Source organism: Schistocerca serialis, chromosome 1 (assembly GCF_023864345.2).
Source record: "Schistocerca serialis cubense isolate TAMUIC-IGC-003099 chromosome 1, iqSchSeri2.2, whole genome shotgun sequence".
In the NCBI taxonomy this organism is placed as follows: domain Eukaryota; kingdom Metazoa; phylum Arthropoda; class Insecta; order Orthoptera; family Acrididae; genus Schistocerca; species Schistocerca serialis.
Window position 1 is genome coordinate 1,045,121,595 of NC_064638.1, and position 16,843 is coordinate 1,045,138,437.

Sequence of the window (16,843 nt, forward strand, 5' to 3'; positions counted from 1 at the left end):
TGTCATGATCACAGGTATACAACTTTACCTCCTGTACAGTTCAGGTGTTAAAATGGAAAAATTTATAAGAAATAAGTAACAGTTTGATATAATCTCTTTTAACAGTGATCATTAGCAAGTTTACCAAATTAATAGTTCATCAAATTACTTGAGCAATAGTAAATTGTGGTACAATGGAGCTACAATGGGGTCATAATCTTATCACTATCGCTGTTCTGGAAGAAAAACCATGTGGAAGAAGAATAATCCATTTTTACACAAAATTATAACTTGTTATTTCCTTAACACTCCTGTCTTGTAGTTTTCTTCCACATAATATTGTTGTTCGTGAATGTAAAGTGTTTTAATTGGCAATGATAAATGAGTATTTTCTTGTATGAGGCAAAGCTTACCATTACAAAAAGGGAATTACTTAGCTGATTCAATTTTTTTTTCTTCATAGAATGCCAATTTTTACCTTCTTTATAATTTTAGGGGAAGTAATGTTAATTACTTTAGGTTGGCATGACACTCATTTACAGTGAAGACTCTTGCACTTAGCTAAACAATTTTTCTGTTTTTGTAACTAGCTGTTCCCAGGAATGCATTGCTATGGCTCAGTCATGTTAAATGGAAAAAGAAAGAAAACAGAAAACAAACATTTCTAACATCTATGGGAATTGTATGTACATGCAAATCTCCTTCCCCCCCCCCCCCACCCCCCCCCCCTCCACCCCTCACCCACCCACCCTGTCTGTGTCTCCTCCTTCTCCCTTTTTCTGTCCATATTCTTCATATTCTTCTCACTCCTCACTCTCCATCTCCTCCTGTCCCCTTTCTCTGTCCATCTCCTCATTTCTGCTTTCTATCTCCATTTCCTCTCACCCTTTGTCGATCTCCTCTTCCTCACTCTCTCTGACTTTCAGCCTTGTTTATTGTTATTGCATATTCAACTTGTTACCATGAGCTTCTTATCACTTATACAATTTTCCTGTTTGTCAACAATATTTTGTTGTTATATATTTAATATATAAATGTATTTAATATATAAATGTATTTATATACACTACTGGCCATTAAAACTGGTACACCAAGAAGAAATGCAGATGATAAACGGGTATTCATTGGACATATATATTATACTAGAACTGATATGTGATTACATTTTCACACAATTTGGGTGCATGGATCCTGAAAAATCAGTACCCAGAACAACCACCTCTGGCCATAATAACTGCCTTGATACGCCTGGGCATTGAGTCAAACAGAGCTTGGATGGCATGTACAGGTACAGCTGCCCATGCAGCTTCAACACGATACCACAGTTCATCAAGAGTAGTGACTAGCGCATTTTGACGAGCCAGTTGCTCGGTCACCATTGCCCAGACGTTTTCAATTGGTGGGAGATCTGGAGAATGTGCTGGCCAGGGCAGCAGTCGAACATTTTCTGTATCCAGAAAGGCCCATACAGGACCTGCAACATGCGGTCGTGCATTATCCTGCTGAAATGTAGGGTTTCGCAGGGATTGAATGAAGGGTAGAGCCACGGGTTGTAACACATCTGAAATGTAACGTCCACTGTTCAAAGTGCCGTCAGTAGTCTGTTACATTACAACGTGTAACCAGTGGCCCCCCCTACCATTATGCCAGGTGATACGCCAGTATGGTGATGACGAATACACGCTTCCAATGTGCGTTCACCGCGATGTCGCCATACACGGATGTGACCATCATGATGCTGTAAACAGAACCTGGATTCATCCGAAAAAATGACGTTTTGCCATTCGTGCACCCAGGTTCGTCGTTGAGTACACCATCGCAGGCTCTCCTGTCTGTGATCCAGTGTCAAGGGTGACCACAGCCATGGTCTCCAAGCTGATAGTCCATGCTGCTGCAAACATCATCAAACTGTTTGTGCAGATGGTTGTTGTCTTGCAAACATCCCCATCTGTTGATTCAGGGATCGAGACGTGGCTCCATAATCCGTTACCGCCATGCAGATAAGATGCATGCCATCTTGACTGCTAGTGATACGAGGCCATTGGGATCCAGCACGGCATTCCGTATTACCCTCCTAAACCCACCGATTCAATATTCTGCTAACAGTCATTGGATCTCGACCAACGCGAGCAGCAATATCACGATACGATAAACCACAATTGCGATAGGCTACAATCCGACCTTTATCAAAGTTGGAAGCATGATGGTACGCATTTCTCCTCCTTACACAAGTCATCACAACAATGTTTCACCAGGCAATGCCAGTCAACTGCTGTTTGTGTATGAGAAATCGGTTGGAAACTTTCCTCATGTCAGCACGTTGTAGGTGTCGCCACCGGCACCAACCTTGTGGGAATGCTCTGAAAAGCTAATCATTTGCATATCACAGCATCTTCTTCCTGTCAGTTAAATTTCATGTCTGTAGCATGTCATCTTTGTGATGCAGCAATTTTAATGACCAGTAGTGTATTATATACAGGGTATCCCAAAGAAACAGCAACAGATTTTAGACACGAGTTCCTCACACCAAAACAAGAAAAAAAAGTCTAGTAAACAAGGGTGCTAAAGAGCATACCTTAAGAGATATGAGCATTAGTTCATCTGATATACTATGAAACATATTTCTTCTACTGCAAGCTTTTGCTTTTCATATTTTGTGAGGCGGTAGTGTGGACCAGACCAAGAGAAAAACTCTAGGAAACATGGGCTCTAAAACGTATACCTTAAGAGCTATACGTAGTTATTCAGTAGAGGAGATCTGTTTCACACTAGTGAAGATAAACAAGTGCATTTTAGACCCTAAGTTCATTAGACTTTTTTTTCTTGTTTTGGTCAATACTTCCTACTGATTACCTGACAGAGAAATCTTATTATACTGTGGATGAATACCTGAAAGAAAATGTATACCATCACTAAACGTATTATGTCTAGAAGTAGTTCAATTGATTTTATTGTGCATTTGGGCATTAGCACACTTTTTGTAACAACAGATTGGCTGTACATGTATTTACTCTTGTGGGCCTAATATCTGATTTAACTTTGTGCTCTTATCTTTAACCTTTATTTGAAACTCCTTTTTCTGTCAAATGGTAGTTATATTATCTAGCTGACATTGTATCTGTTACTGTATTTATAGTATGTCTTACTTAAACTATATACAATTTGCCATTGAAATGCCCTTGTATTTATTGTAAGTTTAAATTGAAACCTGTACAATTTGACACGTTCCATATCCTTGTGATTGACTCACTAACTGGATCTACGGAACAAGAAATAAATAAATAAATAAATCCCGAATTATGGAAATCAAAGACCTTGCAGCAGAGGAGATCTGTTTAATGACATTTTAAAACCCATGTTTACCCCACACTTTTTTACTTACATCTGTATAAGGAAACTGTCCTTAAAAGGTGCTGGAGTTTTTATGGGACACCCTGTATATTAAATTATGTAGAGTATATCTGGCCGAATGTTCATTAGAGTATTGCATAAAAATTTAAGGTAAATAAGTCAAGAACTTTTTGACATTTTTGGTAATAGCACTTCTCCTTTATATTTCACATATTTATTTATATAAGACATATACATTAAAAATGGGCATATAAAAATACATTCATATTCAAACGCAACATTGTGTCAAAATTTCAACACAATCAATGAAGAACATCTGGATATTTAAGATTTTGAACAGACAAAGCATATAAATTTTTATTTATATATATGTAAATGTTCATTTGTACAAAATTACAAATCTCCAAAAGTTCTTCACTGATAATGTTGCATTCTAACATGCATGTGTTTTTGTATACTTACTGAATCATCAAATGTTCATCATTCAGAATCTTAACTCTTTGAAAGTTCTTCAGCAATTCCTTTGAAATTTTGACACAAAATTGCATTCAAATTTGGGTATACAATACTGCTTGTAATTCCTGATTGTCAGGCAGTGCACATTCTGTGTCATGACAGTTGAACATCCCATGGTCCACTGTATAGAAATTGCTTCGAACCATTCTCAAATGGTATTCGCACAAGATCCATATGGTACAGCAGCTGGCACCATAGGATCCACAACATGTTGACTTCGCTGTCCACTTTCTCTTAAGTATTGAAGTTGACGACGGCTGACCCTGCACCATCCTATGGACAGACAAAGCTCATTTTTCTCTGACAGTGGAGGTGAACACACAGACTTGCTGAGTGTGGGGATCTTCACCGCCAGTCACTGTGCATGAAGTTGCTCTGTACAGTGAATGTGTCTCCGTATGGTGTGGCTTCATGGCTATTTTCATCATTGGCCCATTCTTTTTTGAAAAATTTGGCTCTCAAGGATCAAAGAGGTGCAGTGTGACTGGCCAGCATTACTGGGATATGCTTCACCAGCATGTCATACTCACCCTACAGGAGAGAGATGCATTGAACAGTTTTCATTGCAAGATGGGTCCCCACTGCACATCGCTCTTGAAGTTCACCTGCTTCTCTGAAAAACATTTGAAAAAGATCAAATTATCAGCCAATTATTTCCAATTGCTTGGCCGACATGATCACCTGATCTCACTCCATGTGATTCCTGGTTGTGGGGCTACCTGACGGACAGGGTTTACCAAGGGAACATTCACACATGACCTGAAGTCCAGCATATCATGAGAGATAGTCAGCATGCTTTGTTCTACTGTGCAGTATGCAATCCTGTGCTTTCAGACTCTCCTGGACACTGACAGGTGCCATATTGAGCCACTTTTGTTGCAGTAATGGTACCGGTATGAAATGGTATGATAAACCGTAGTTGCACATTTAAAATCTTTCAGTTGAACTGGTTCTGCATTATTTATATTTCTCTTCCCCATGTCCTGGACATTAATGTTACCAAGTTTGGTCCTTGTATGGTAATTAGTTTCTCTATTATAACTTATTAAATAGGGAAGGTTTAATTATAACCACCTGGTAAATAAAAATGTGTGTGCTTGAATACAATGATATGTCAAAATTTCAAAGCAAGTGGTGAAGAACTTTTGGAGATTTGCAATCTTGTACAAATGAACATTTACATTCTTATTTACATAGATTACTAACCTGGCTTTCAAGAAATGTATACATGTTGATGTCTATATTTCTGGGAGAGTTATACCTTTAAATTCTTTAAAATGCTTCCTCTGTGATTTTCTGTTGGTACCCTGTTTCATTGTCCTTATTGATTATTTTTAAGTTTAAAAATTATTGCTTTGCTAAACCTTTATTTGCACTGAACAGTGCGCCATAATGCTGCAGGCTCTTTGTTTTTGAATGTAGACATGTATCGGAAGCACCAAGACTTATTTAATTTCATGAGTGTCATAACAGTACAACTGGGTGTGCAACAGATTATGACTGATTTGATCAAACGCTTTAGACAGATTTAAAAGCAGCCCACAGTTTAATTCTTACCCACTGTATGGAATTAAGGTCGAGACAGATGTATCAGTTTATATGGTTTTTTTTCTGAATCCATTTTCAGCATTCCAAAGTATTTTATTTTTATTCAAACAGTTCAGCAACCTTTTCATTAAAATATTCTGTTAGTTATCATTCGTCTTTACCTTCTTATGCATATTAGCCACCTTCCTTTACCTAAATGCTGTGTCAATTTTTGTTACAAGAAATTCATAATTATGACTGTAATCATTTCTACTTATTATTTTAGCCATTTAAGTCAACTTCCCCACTTTCATACTTTCTTATTCTTCTTTTTCTGCAGCTTGAGTTGTACTTAGAAGTTAAACCATACACTAGTTTCATGAATTAGCTGTCTCTTAATAAGGCCCAGTTTGTAATATAATAAGACCTACAGAATAACCACTGAAGAAATAATTACACTGTTAACCTCACCACTGAGGGCCTTAAAACTCCAAAACATAATTTTCATTCTTATATCAACCTGCCCTTTTTCGTCATTGTCAATATCAAATCATGTTACTGCTTTTTTCATAGCTTTCAGCTTGTAGCTGACATCAAATGCTCATGAATTTTAAGGTCTCTTGAAACGTAATGTTTATTAAAGAATCACAGACCAACTTATAATATTGGTAAAGTTTACTGGCCATGGATAATGTTGAGGACTACTACCACTGATGTGGCTAAGCCTGACATGCTTGTAGATAGCATTCTGGCTAGCTGAAATGACAGAAATGGGAAAACAGAATTGCTGGCAGAGCTGTGAGCCAATTTCATTTTATGCTTGGGCAGACATGTATGCTTCCTGTACCTTTCAGTAGAGCTCTTGACAGTTCTTGGAAGAACTGCACCTAGTAGTTACAGTCACACTCTCACTGGTGGCATCACAGCTGTTAGAGTAAAGCTTTTGTTACCGTTTGTTGGTATCTATCTTAGCCTGAAACTGCTAACTCAATGATTTTTGCTGTGTGAGCATCATTGTCATTGGAAACTTGTTCATTTTGTTGCTGTAGTCAACAGATATTGTTGTGTGCATTCTTGTGTGCCCTGTAAATTTATCAGACTCTAATTGAAACATGGTAATGTAGACAGTATATCACAAATCATTACGACTGTTTTTGCATTATACTGAAGATTTAAGGCACTGATAAAAGATGAATTTTCTAGGCAATGTTTATTTTTATATTTTGCTTTGTATCTGTTGACGTTCAATAGCAATCAAGTAAGTGTACATGGCGGATACTTTTCACAGACATCATCAATAAACAATGTTCTAAATCTGTCGTGTTAGTTATGATGGCTTCATATATAAATGAAAACAATGTTTCTTCAGAAACCAATGAAATTATAAAGATGCTTTATTCTTTACAGACATATGTGCAACTTTCAACAGACATTTCCAAAGCAGGCTACAGTATTTCAATGGTATCACTTATTTTTGCATTCACCATTTTGGCATCTGTCAGGTATGTTGTATTGTGTTAATTATAATCACACACACACACACACACACACACACACACACACACACACACACACACACACACACACACTAGCAGTCAGATATCAACCAACATTTTCATAAGAAGTTGTAGAATTTTCTGAAGGAACTAATACAATCAAATATTGCATGACGACAGTTCACATTATAAGCAGTATGATGCCTCAGAGTTGTTGGCTTGCTGCTGAGGACAACTGTGCAACAACTTTTGTTACTGCCACCAAATATTTCTCATTTTAGATACAGAAGGAAGTACCCTATCCAATCTTATATTGCATGTGTGATCAGTGATAGCTCTGGGGATTTTGTATACTAAGGTAGATGATTAACATTTTGAAAGAAGGCAGGGAACAACTGCATCTTGAGAGGAGCATGCTACATTGCTGGAATATGGGGTCCTGGAACAGACACAACCCTCAGCTGCACCATCAGTGTTCCACGTATTTAGGGGCAAACAAAATTTGCATTTTGTGACAAATGCAAATACAAACGTGAATTCTGCATCAAAAATGTGAAGACATAAAATGCTACTTTATAGAAAATTGTATCTAGATGAACTATTTTATCAGAGATGCTTTGAAACAGCTTTATTTTCTGCATATAAATTTTCAAAATGTAACCAATCTTCGGTTACTGGTATTGCACATCATGCGGCAAAATGAGTTTTGAAAGATACTGTGTCTAAGAATGTATTTGCAAAATAAAAAGTGCATGACTGCAATGACGTGCCATTGTGCTGGATTTTCAAGTGCTATGCCAACTGTGAGTGGCAGAATGGTCTGTATAAGATATAAGCCTCCATATGAGCCCTAATTTCTCATATCTTGTCTTCATGGTACTTACACACAGTGTATGTTAGCAGCAGTAGTATCATTCCACACTCAGCTTCAAATGCAGCTCCTCTAAATTTTCTCAATAGTATTCCTCAGAAAAAATGTTGCCTTTCCTCCAGGGATTCTCATTTAAGTTCCTGAAGCATCTATGTAGCACTTGCTTGTTGTTCAAACCTACTGGTAGCAAAACTAGCAGCCTGCCTTGGAATTGCTTTTATGTCTTTCTATAATCTGGTATGTATGGATCCCAAACACTCAAACAGTACTCAAGAAACGTTTGCACTAGCATCCTATATATGGTCTCTTTCACAGATGAATCACACTTCCCAAAATTCTCCCAATAAACCAAACTCAACCATTCTTCTTTCATACCACAATCCTCACATGCTTGTTCCATTTTATATCACTCTGCAGCATTACACCCAGGTATTTACACATTGTGAGTGTGTCAAGCAGGATACTAATAAAGCTGTTGCAAACATTACAGGTTCGTACTTGCCACATCATGTAATGTAGTAGTCAGCTGTGAAACCTAACAACTTATAACAAAGAAATGTGTACATTTAACAGGTAGCTAAAATTAAAAAGTTGATGTAATGTGGAACACTTTATACTATGCCAAAATTCTTCCCAATAACATAGAGCAGAGTTATTTTCAGTTCTATTTCTATTCGAAGTACCTTGTTGGTTCTAACTGTAGCATTGTCAGCTATGGGTAGCATGGTTATGTATGCTTATGAAAGGTCAAAATTAACATTCTGCTGGTTTTATAGTTATTGACTTGGGCAGCAAAATGAAAAGTAATGTCGAGAAACACCTTAAATCACAGACATATACAATTCGCTGTCGTGAAAATCCTGCTACTTCTCAAAATGCTGCTGCTTCTTAACACAACAATCACTTGTTTAAAATTTGAATACAGCAAAAAAAAAGCTCCTTTTGGGATTTAAAAAGCTCTCCAGGCTAAAAGTTCCCCAGTCATCACTTTTTTAACCATCAGTTTCAGACCACCAGGCATTCAGGCTTTATCTTCATGCACATAACATGATAGGGTTTTAAATTTGTGCATCTAACCTCTTACAAACAAAATTAGATGTGGATTCTGCTGAAAACAAAAGTCATTTTTGCCAAAAATATTCCAGTCGCTAAACATATTACATGGAATTCAAATCTTGCCCTTGGGATCCTCTGGCACCCATCTCAGCTTGAAACAGCAACTCGCCTCCACTAGTTGTCATACGTCCTGTATAGAAATCTTGTAGCTGGGGCACATCTGGTGCCTCTCGAGGCTATGTACCACAAGCAGTATCTTACACTGCTTGGCCCTTAAACCAGTCCTGTATGTTGGTTAACACAGACTGCTCAGCAACAACACAAGCCATGTCTTTGGATGGTGGTAAAAGATAAACTTTATTCAATGTAGTCTAGACAGTATTATTATCTTGGATTACAACCACGTGTTAGAGAGACCTGAATAACAGATAGTTTGTCCATTACTGCAAATTACTGCACCCAAGAGATGATTTAAGGAAGAACTGTTTTAGGCTTCTCCTAGTGTTACTTTGTATTATTTGTATGAAATATCAAATTAATTGCATTCACTGAAATGAAATGAATGGATGATGGAGGTGAAATCAATGAAAATTCTATGATAGAAATAATATCCATGAAAAACATTCTGAAATAGTAAAACTGGAATGATATGGATATAATAGAGGGAAACATTCCATGTGGGAAAAATATAACTAAAACCAAAGATGATGTGACTTACCAAATGAAAGCGCTGGCAGGTCGCTGGACACACAAACAAACACAAACATACACACAAAATTCTAGCTTTCGCAACCAACGGTTGCTTCATCAGGAAAGAGGGAAGGAGAGGGAAAGACGAAAGGATGTGGGTTTTAAGGGAGAGGGTAAGGAGTCATTCCAATCCTGGGAGTGGAAAGACTTACCTTAGGGGGAAAAAAGGACAGGTATACACTCGCACACACACCCATATCCAACCGCACATACACAGGTGTGTCTTATTCCTAGTATTATTCCTAGTATTAATACTGTGTACTAAGCAGTTAGTTGGAAATAGAGTTGAATTATTTACAACAAACTTCATTAAGGAATAAATATACTGAGAAGCTGTGGTTAGTATGCCCAATTCTTTGAATAGGTTTCGATATGATGTTGTAAAAATAAAGTACCAACAAAATGTCAGTTTGGTTTTCAGAAAGGCATTTCAACAGAAAATGCTATATACACTTTCACTGATCAAATATTAAATGCTCTGAATAACCGGACATCACCCATTGGTATTTTTTGTGGTCTCTCAAAGGCCTTTGATTGTGTAAATCATGGAATTCTTTTAGATAAGCGAAATCATTATGGTTTGAGGGGGGCAGTGCACAAATGGTTTAATTCGTACTTAATTGGAAGAATGCAGAAAGTTGAAATAAGTGGTTCATGTAATGTTAAAACATCAGCTGATTCCTCAAACTGGGGGGCTCTCAAGTACGGGGTCCCACAGGGTTCGGTCTTAGGTCCTTTACTGTTCTTGATATACATTAATGACTTATCATTCCACATTGATGAAGATGCAAAGTTAGTTCTTTTTGCTGATGATACAAGTATAGTAATAACCAAGAACTAAGTGATGTAATTGTAAATGATGTTTTTCACAAAATTATTCAGTGGTTCTCAGCAAACGGACTCTCTTTAAATTTTGATAAAACACAGTATATACAGTTCCATACAGTAAGTGGCACAACTCCAGTAATAAATATAGACTTTGAGCAGAAGTCTGTAGCTAAGGTAGAATTTTCAAAATTTTTAGGTGTGTTCATTGATGAGAGGTTAAACTGGAAGCAACACATTGATGGTCTGCTGAAATGTCTGAGCTCAGCTATGTATGCTATTAGGGTTATTGCAAATTTTGGTGATAAGAATCTCAGTAAATTAGCTTACTATGCCTACTTTCATTCACTGCTTTTGTATGGCATCATATTCTGGGGTAATACATCGTTGAGTAGAAAAGTATTCGTTGCTCAAAAACGTGTAATCAGAATAATTGCTGGAGCCCACCCACGGTTATCCTGCAGACATCTATTTAAGGATCTAGGGATCCTCACAGTAACCTCACAGTGTATATATTCACTTATGAAATTTGTTGTTAATAATCCAGCCCAATTCAAAAGTAATAGCAGTGTGCATAGCTATAACACCAGGAGAAAGGATGATCTTCACTATGCAGGGTTAAATCTGACTTTGGCACAGAAAGGGGTAAATTATGCTGCCACAAAAGTCTTTGGTCACCTACCAAACAGCATCAAAAGCCTGACAGATAGCCAACTAACATTTAAAAATAAATTAAAAGAATTTCTAGATGACAACTCCTTCTGCTCGTTGGCTGAATTTTTAGATATAAATTAAGGGGGGCAAAAAAAAAAAAAAAAAAAAAAACTTAAACATTAGTGTCATGCAATATTTTGTGTAATGTAATATCTTGTACAGAAATCTTTTATTAACCTGACACGTTCCACATCATTATGATCTATTGTATTCATGATCTATGGAACAAGTATTAATCTAATCTAATCTAATCTTGAATATAATAGAGGGAAACATTCCACGTGGGAAAAATATATCTAAAAACAAAGATGGGAACTTGCTCTTCAATATATCCTCTCTTCCCGTTATCCACCAGGCCTCAATCTCTGCTAATTTCAAGTTGCCGCCACTCATACCTCACCTGTCATTCAACAACATCTTTGCCTCTGCACTTCCGCCTCGACTGACATCTCTGCCCAAACTCTTTGCCTTTTAATATGTCTGCTTGTGTCTGTATATGTGTTGATGGATATGTGTGTGTGTGCGCGAGTGTATACCCGTCCTTTTTTCCCCCTAAGGTAAGTCTTTCCGCTCCCGGGATTGGAATGACTCCTTATCCTCTCCTTTAAAACCCACATCCTTTGTCTTTCCCTCTCCTTCCTTCTTTCCTGATGAAGCAACCATTGGTTGCGAAAGCTAGAATTTTGTGTGTATATTTGCATTTGTTTGTGTGTCTGTCGACATGCCAGCGTTTCGTTTGGTAAGTCACATCATCTTTGTTTTCAGACTAATCTAATCTTGGATTTACATGAAACACTACTCTTAATTATATGCTTCTGTACTCTAAACTTTTTTCTCCGTTTGTGGAGTTACCCCAAAATATGATACCATGTCACATAATGGAGTGAAAATAAGCAAAATATACCAGTTTTTTATATTTGTATCTCCTATGTCTGACATCATTCGCATTGCAAACACAGACTTGTTTAGGCGCTATAGCAATTCATTAGTATGCCGCTCCCAACTAGATTTATTATCAAGTTGTAATCCCAAGAATTCTACACTCTCAACTTCTCCTATTTCCATGTTATCATACTTTATACACACACTAGAAGGAAATCTCTCGGAAGTTCTGAACTGCATATAGTGGGTCTTTTCAAAGTTTAATGTCAGTGAATTGGCTATGAACCACTTATTAATATCAATAAAGATTAGATTAGCTGCTATTTTTAAATTTATATTTGATTTACTATTTATTGCAATGTTTGTATCATCTGAAAATGAGACAAACTTGGCATCTGGTAATGTAACAGATGACATGTCATTAATATACACAAGAAAAAGTAGTGAATCTAATATGGAACCTTGGGGAACACCACATGTAATTTCTTCACAGTTTGACAATGTCTGATTGCCTACTGCTGAAGTGTTAAGTAATGACATCCTTTGTTTTCTATTAGTAAGATATGACTGAAACCACTTTGCAGCACTGCCAGTGATGCCATAATATTTTAAGTTACTTAAAAGAATGCTGTGATTCACACAGTCAAAAGCCATTGACAGGTTACAGAATATACCAGTTGCCTCTAATTCGTTGTCTAATGAATTAAGGACATTTTTGCTGTAAGTGTAAATAACTTTCTCAATATCAGAACCCTTAAGAAACCCAAACTGTGACTTTGACAGTATGCTATTTTCACTAAGGTGCTTAAGTAGACCCTTGAACATAACCTTTTCAAAGATTTTTCAAAAAGCTGGCAAAAGTGAGATCGGTCAGTAATTTGACAATATTTCTTTGTCCCCATTCTTGTGGAGAGGTATAACTTCAGCATATTTACACCAGTCCAGGAATGTTCCTGTGATAAATGACTGATTACACAAATAACTTAAGATACGACTAAGCTCACATGAACACACTTTTATTAACTTTGTTGATATGTTATCATAACCACTAGAATGCTTTGATTTCAAGTACTTTATGATGGAGTCTATTTCTTTGGGTGATGTAAGTGTCAGTTCTATTTTACTGAGATAGCTTGTGTGCACTGGTCTCAGATATTCCATTGCATCATTTACTGAACCTGACAACCTCATGCTATCAGTAACAGAGACAAAATACTTGTTTAAATGGTTTGCAACACAACATGCATTTGTTACATCTACATCTACATTTATACTCCGCAAGCCACCCAACGATGTGTTTGTATCATCTGCAAATGAGACAAACTTAGCATCTGGTAATGTAACAGATGCCACTGTCATTACCTCCCTTTCCTGTTCCAATTGCGTATGGTTCGTGGGAAGAATGACTGCCGGAAAGCCTCTGTGCGCACTTGAATCTCTCTAATTTTACATTTGTGATCTCCTAGGGAGGTATAAGTAGGGGGAAGCAATATATTCGATACCTCACCCAGAAATGCACCCTCTTGAACCTGGACAGCAAGCTACACCGCGATGCAGAGCACCTCTCTTGCAGAGTCTGCCACTTGAGTTTGCTAAACATCTCCGAAACGCTATCACGCTTACCAAATAACCCTGTGACAGAACGCGCCGCTCTTCTTTGGATCTTCTCTATCTCCTCTGTCAACCCGGTCTGGTATGGATCCCACACTGATGAGCAATACTCAAGTATAGGTCAAATGAGTGTTTTGTAAGCCACCTCCTTTGTTGATGGACTACATTTTCTAAGGACTTTCCCAATGAATCTCAACCTGGCACCCACCTCACCAACAATTAATTTTATATGATCATTCCACTTCAAATCGTTCTGTACGCATACTCCCAGATATTTTACAGAAGTAACTGCTACCAGTGTTTGTTCCTCTATCATTTAATCATACAATAAAGGATCCTTCTTTCTATGTATTCGCAATGCATTACATTTGTCTATATTAAGGGTCAGTTTCATTTATTTTTAGAGCTATTTGTTACTCCTCATTTCTGCTCCTACCTGTCTCTGACTTAACTATATCCGGTATTGTTTTCATTTTATTGCCGGATGTATTTATCTTCTTCTCATAATGCAGGTGTTCAGATTTATGGATAACCTTCTTCCATATTTTGCAGTAATTTTTGTAATGAGCTATAATGCTAATATCAAAGGTGTCCCTACATATGAGATAGAGTTTCCTTTTTGTCTCACATGATATCTTTATCGCTTGTGTGATCCATGGTTTCTTATTAGACTTCTGCTTAATTTGAGTTACCTTCAGGGGAAAACAATTTTCAAATAAGGTGCTAACTTTATTAATGAATGTTCTGCATTTTCCATTTGTGTCTTGGATGCTGTAAACATTCATCCAATTAATTTCTTTGAGCAATCTCCTAAATTTTTCAGTTTTTGGCTGTTTTATTGGCCTTCTGTACTCTGTTCTGATAGATGTTTTGCCCTGACAATGCCAGACCAGAGCTTGGACACTGACTTTTTTTATAAACAGTCTCTTTGCTGAGAGAAACTTAAAACAGTCATACCAATAATCTCACTTCCGAAAACAATATCAGGCAGGCCTGATGTGAGAAGTTATGCATCCCATTGTGCAAAATTTTGCAAAGGTAGTTCAATTTCTCCAGGACATGATATAAGATAGATAACCATTGGACTGGAAAGACAAAATTTGATGTTGGGCTATGCTTTCCTGACTCTGCTACAATTCTGGGATGAAACTGTCATCAGCATTAACAGAGTTCAGAAAAGTCTTCAAGATTCTGTACATGATATAAAATCTCTGTGTAACAAGTACCAAGAGCAAAGAGAGGCCTTAGTGGCAAAGTTGCTTCAGGAAGGATCAGATATCGATGAGAAAAGTAAAATTCCATCTTCCATGAATGTTTCAATCTTAGATGCCATTCCCTATTTGGAAATTACTGTTTCATATTCCAAATGTATTGAATTTTTTCAGTACATTTTCTCTGACAGTCTCCCACAAGTCCAGTCCCTCATCCATGATGTGGGAGATGGGCAATGGCATGAAGAAAGGGATTGCCTGTAGCACAGTACAATGGGGACTGTGTGTGCCCTCAGACTGCTACAGTATCTATGAAGGCCCTACAGAGCCCTGAAAAGTGGTGGCCAAGGGGGCTCTGGTGGAGTCAGCAGTGGATAATCCATTTGCTTTCAACACTCAAATGAGGCCTGGATCAAAACCAATACCGAAAGTGACAAAGCCTTTGAGCAGATCTGCCACGTACGATGACCAAAATGGTCATGATGAAAGACACACCGAAAGAAATATACAAGAACTGGGCTATTAATGCTGTATCCTTAGAAAAGTATGCAAGAAGTAAAGTGCTGGGAAAAGGATGTGGTAGTCAGGAAAAGACAAAAGAAGAACTGGTGTCACACTAATAGTAGCTAAAGAACTGGCAAATGATGTACTTATTGTAGAAAATGTGATTGACACAATAATTAAAGTTAAGATAATGATAGAAGAAGATATTCTTGATGTGGTCTGGATGTATGCTCCTCAAATAGGCTGCAAAACAGATGAGAAGGAAGAGTTCATCTCTAAACTGGAAGATGCTTTAACATCTATCAAGACTGTCATTATGGGAGACTTTAATGATAGAATTGCAGATGATAGAAGAGCATATGAAACAGTCATAGGAAGCCGCAGAGAAGATCATATAAATGAGGAAGATAAGGTATTACTAGACACATGTCTGAGAAGTGAATGTATAATTGGTAATGGATGGTATAAGAAAAGAGATAGTCACATGTGAACCAAATGTGATAGGAATTTAGAATGTAAATCCACAACAGACTATTTAATAATAACTAAAGAAATCACAAGAAGCCTGACAGAAGTTGAATCAATCCCAAGCATTAATCTCAATGGAAACCACAGACTACTGGTAGGGATACTGAAAAAAATCAGAAAACTTACATATGGGGGGAAAAGAGAGGCAAAAATCAAGGCCTGGAAACTGAAAGATAGAGAAACCTGAGAGACAGATGGGGAGAAGATTAAGGCACAGCTTCCTAAAGATGAGAGGAAGGATGTGAAGGATGAATGGAGGAATTTCAAACAGGCCCTTGTCAATGCAGCAGAAGAAACATGTGGAAGGACATGGACAAAAATCAGATACAAAGAACTCCATAGTGTAATGAGAGAAAGAAGTTTTTAAAGTACAGAAAGAACTATATGAAGGATGGGATGAAACAAATGCACATGATGAGATAGAGGGAGATGTAAGAGATATTGCCATTACAGATAAATAAAAGAGAAGATCAGCAGCTCTTAGATGTAGAGAAAAATGGCAAAGCTCCTGGAGTAGATGACATCACAGTGGAAATGATCAAAGCCACATGAGCTATCAGAATTCACCGACTGCATAGAATAATGAGGATCGTATGGACATGTAGAAGGATTACTTGTGATCAGACAAAGGATAATTATTGTACCAGTCTTTAAGAAGAGTACCAAGTTCCTCTGTGAGAATTGCAGAGGAATAGCTCTACTCTTGCACTGCATGAAGATTTATGAAAAGATAATTTTACAGAAAATCAGGAAAGAGATAGAACCATAATTAAGAGAACAAAAAGGATTCTGACCTGGAAGATGTCATATTTACAGCCAGACAAGTTATAGAAAGGAAATGTTAATTTGGTAAAAGCATCATATTTGCATATATATGTAAGGCTTATGAACTGTTAGAAGGAAATACTCATGGCCAGGTCTGAATAGACTGGAACTGTCAGAAGGAATGCAACTGAGAAACATGTACAAAAAAAATTACCAAAAGTAGTATAATAGACAACAACAATCATAATAGTTTATAA

General features: G+C 37.2%; 1 protein-coding gene across 5 annotated transcripts in view; it reads left to right on the forward strand.

Moving 5' to 3' along the window:
• LOC126414647 (parathyroid hormone/parathyroid hormone-related peptide receptor-like) overlaps positions 1-16,843 on the forward strand; it is a 510,473-nt gene that overhangs the window by 316,131 nt on the left and 177,499 nt on the right. For all 5 annotated transcript variants that reach the window (XM_050083365.1, XM_050083368.1, XM_050083367.1 and 2 more), the window contains one exon: positions 6,781-6,875. In XM_050083365.1, coding sequence (XP_049939322.1) covers positions 6,781-6,875 — 95 coding nt within the window. The remainder of the gene's footprint in view (positions 1-6,780; positions 6,876-16,843) is intronic.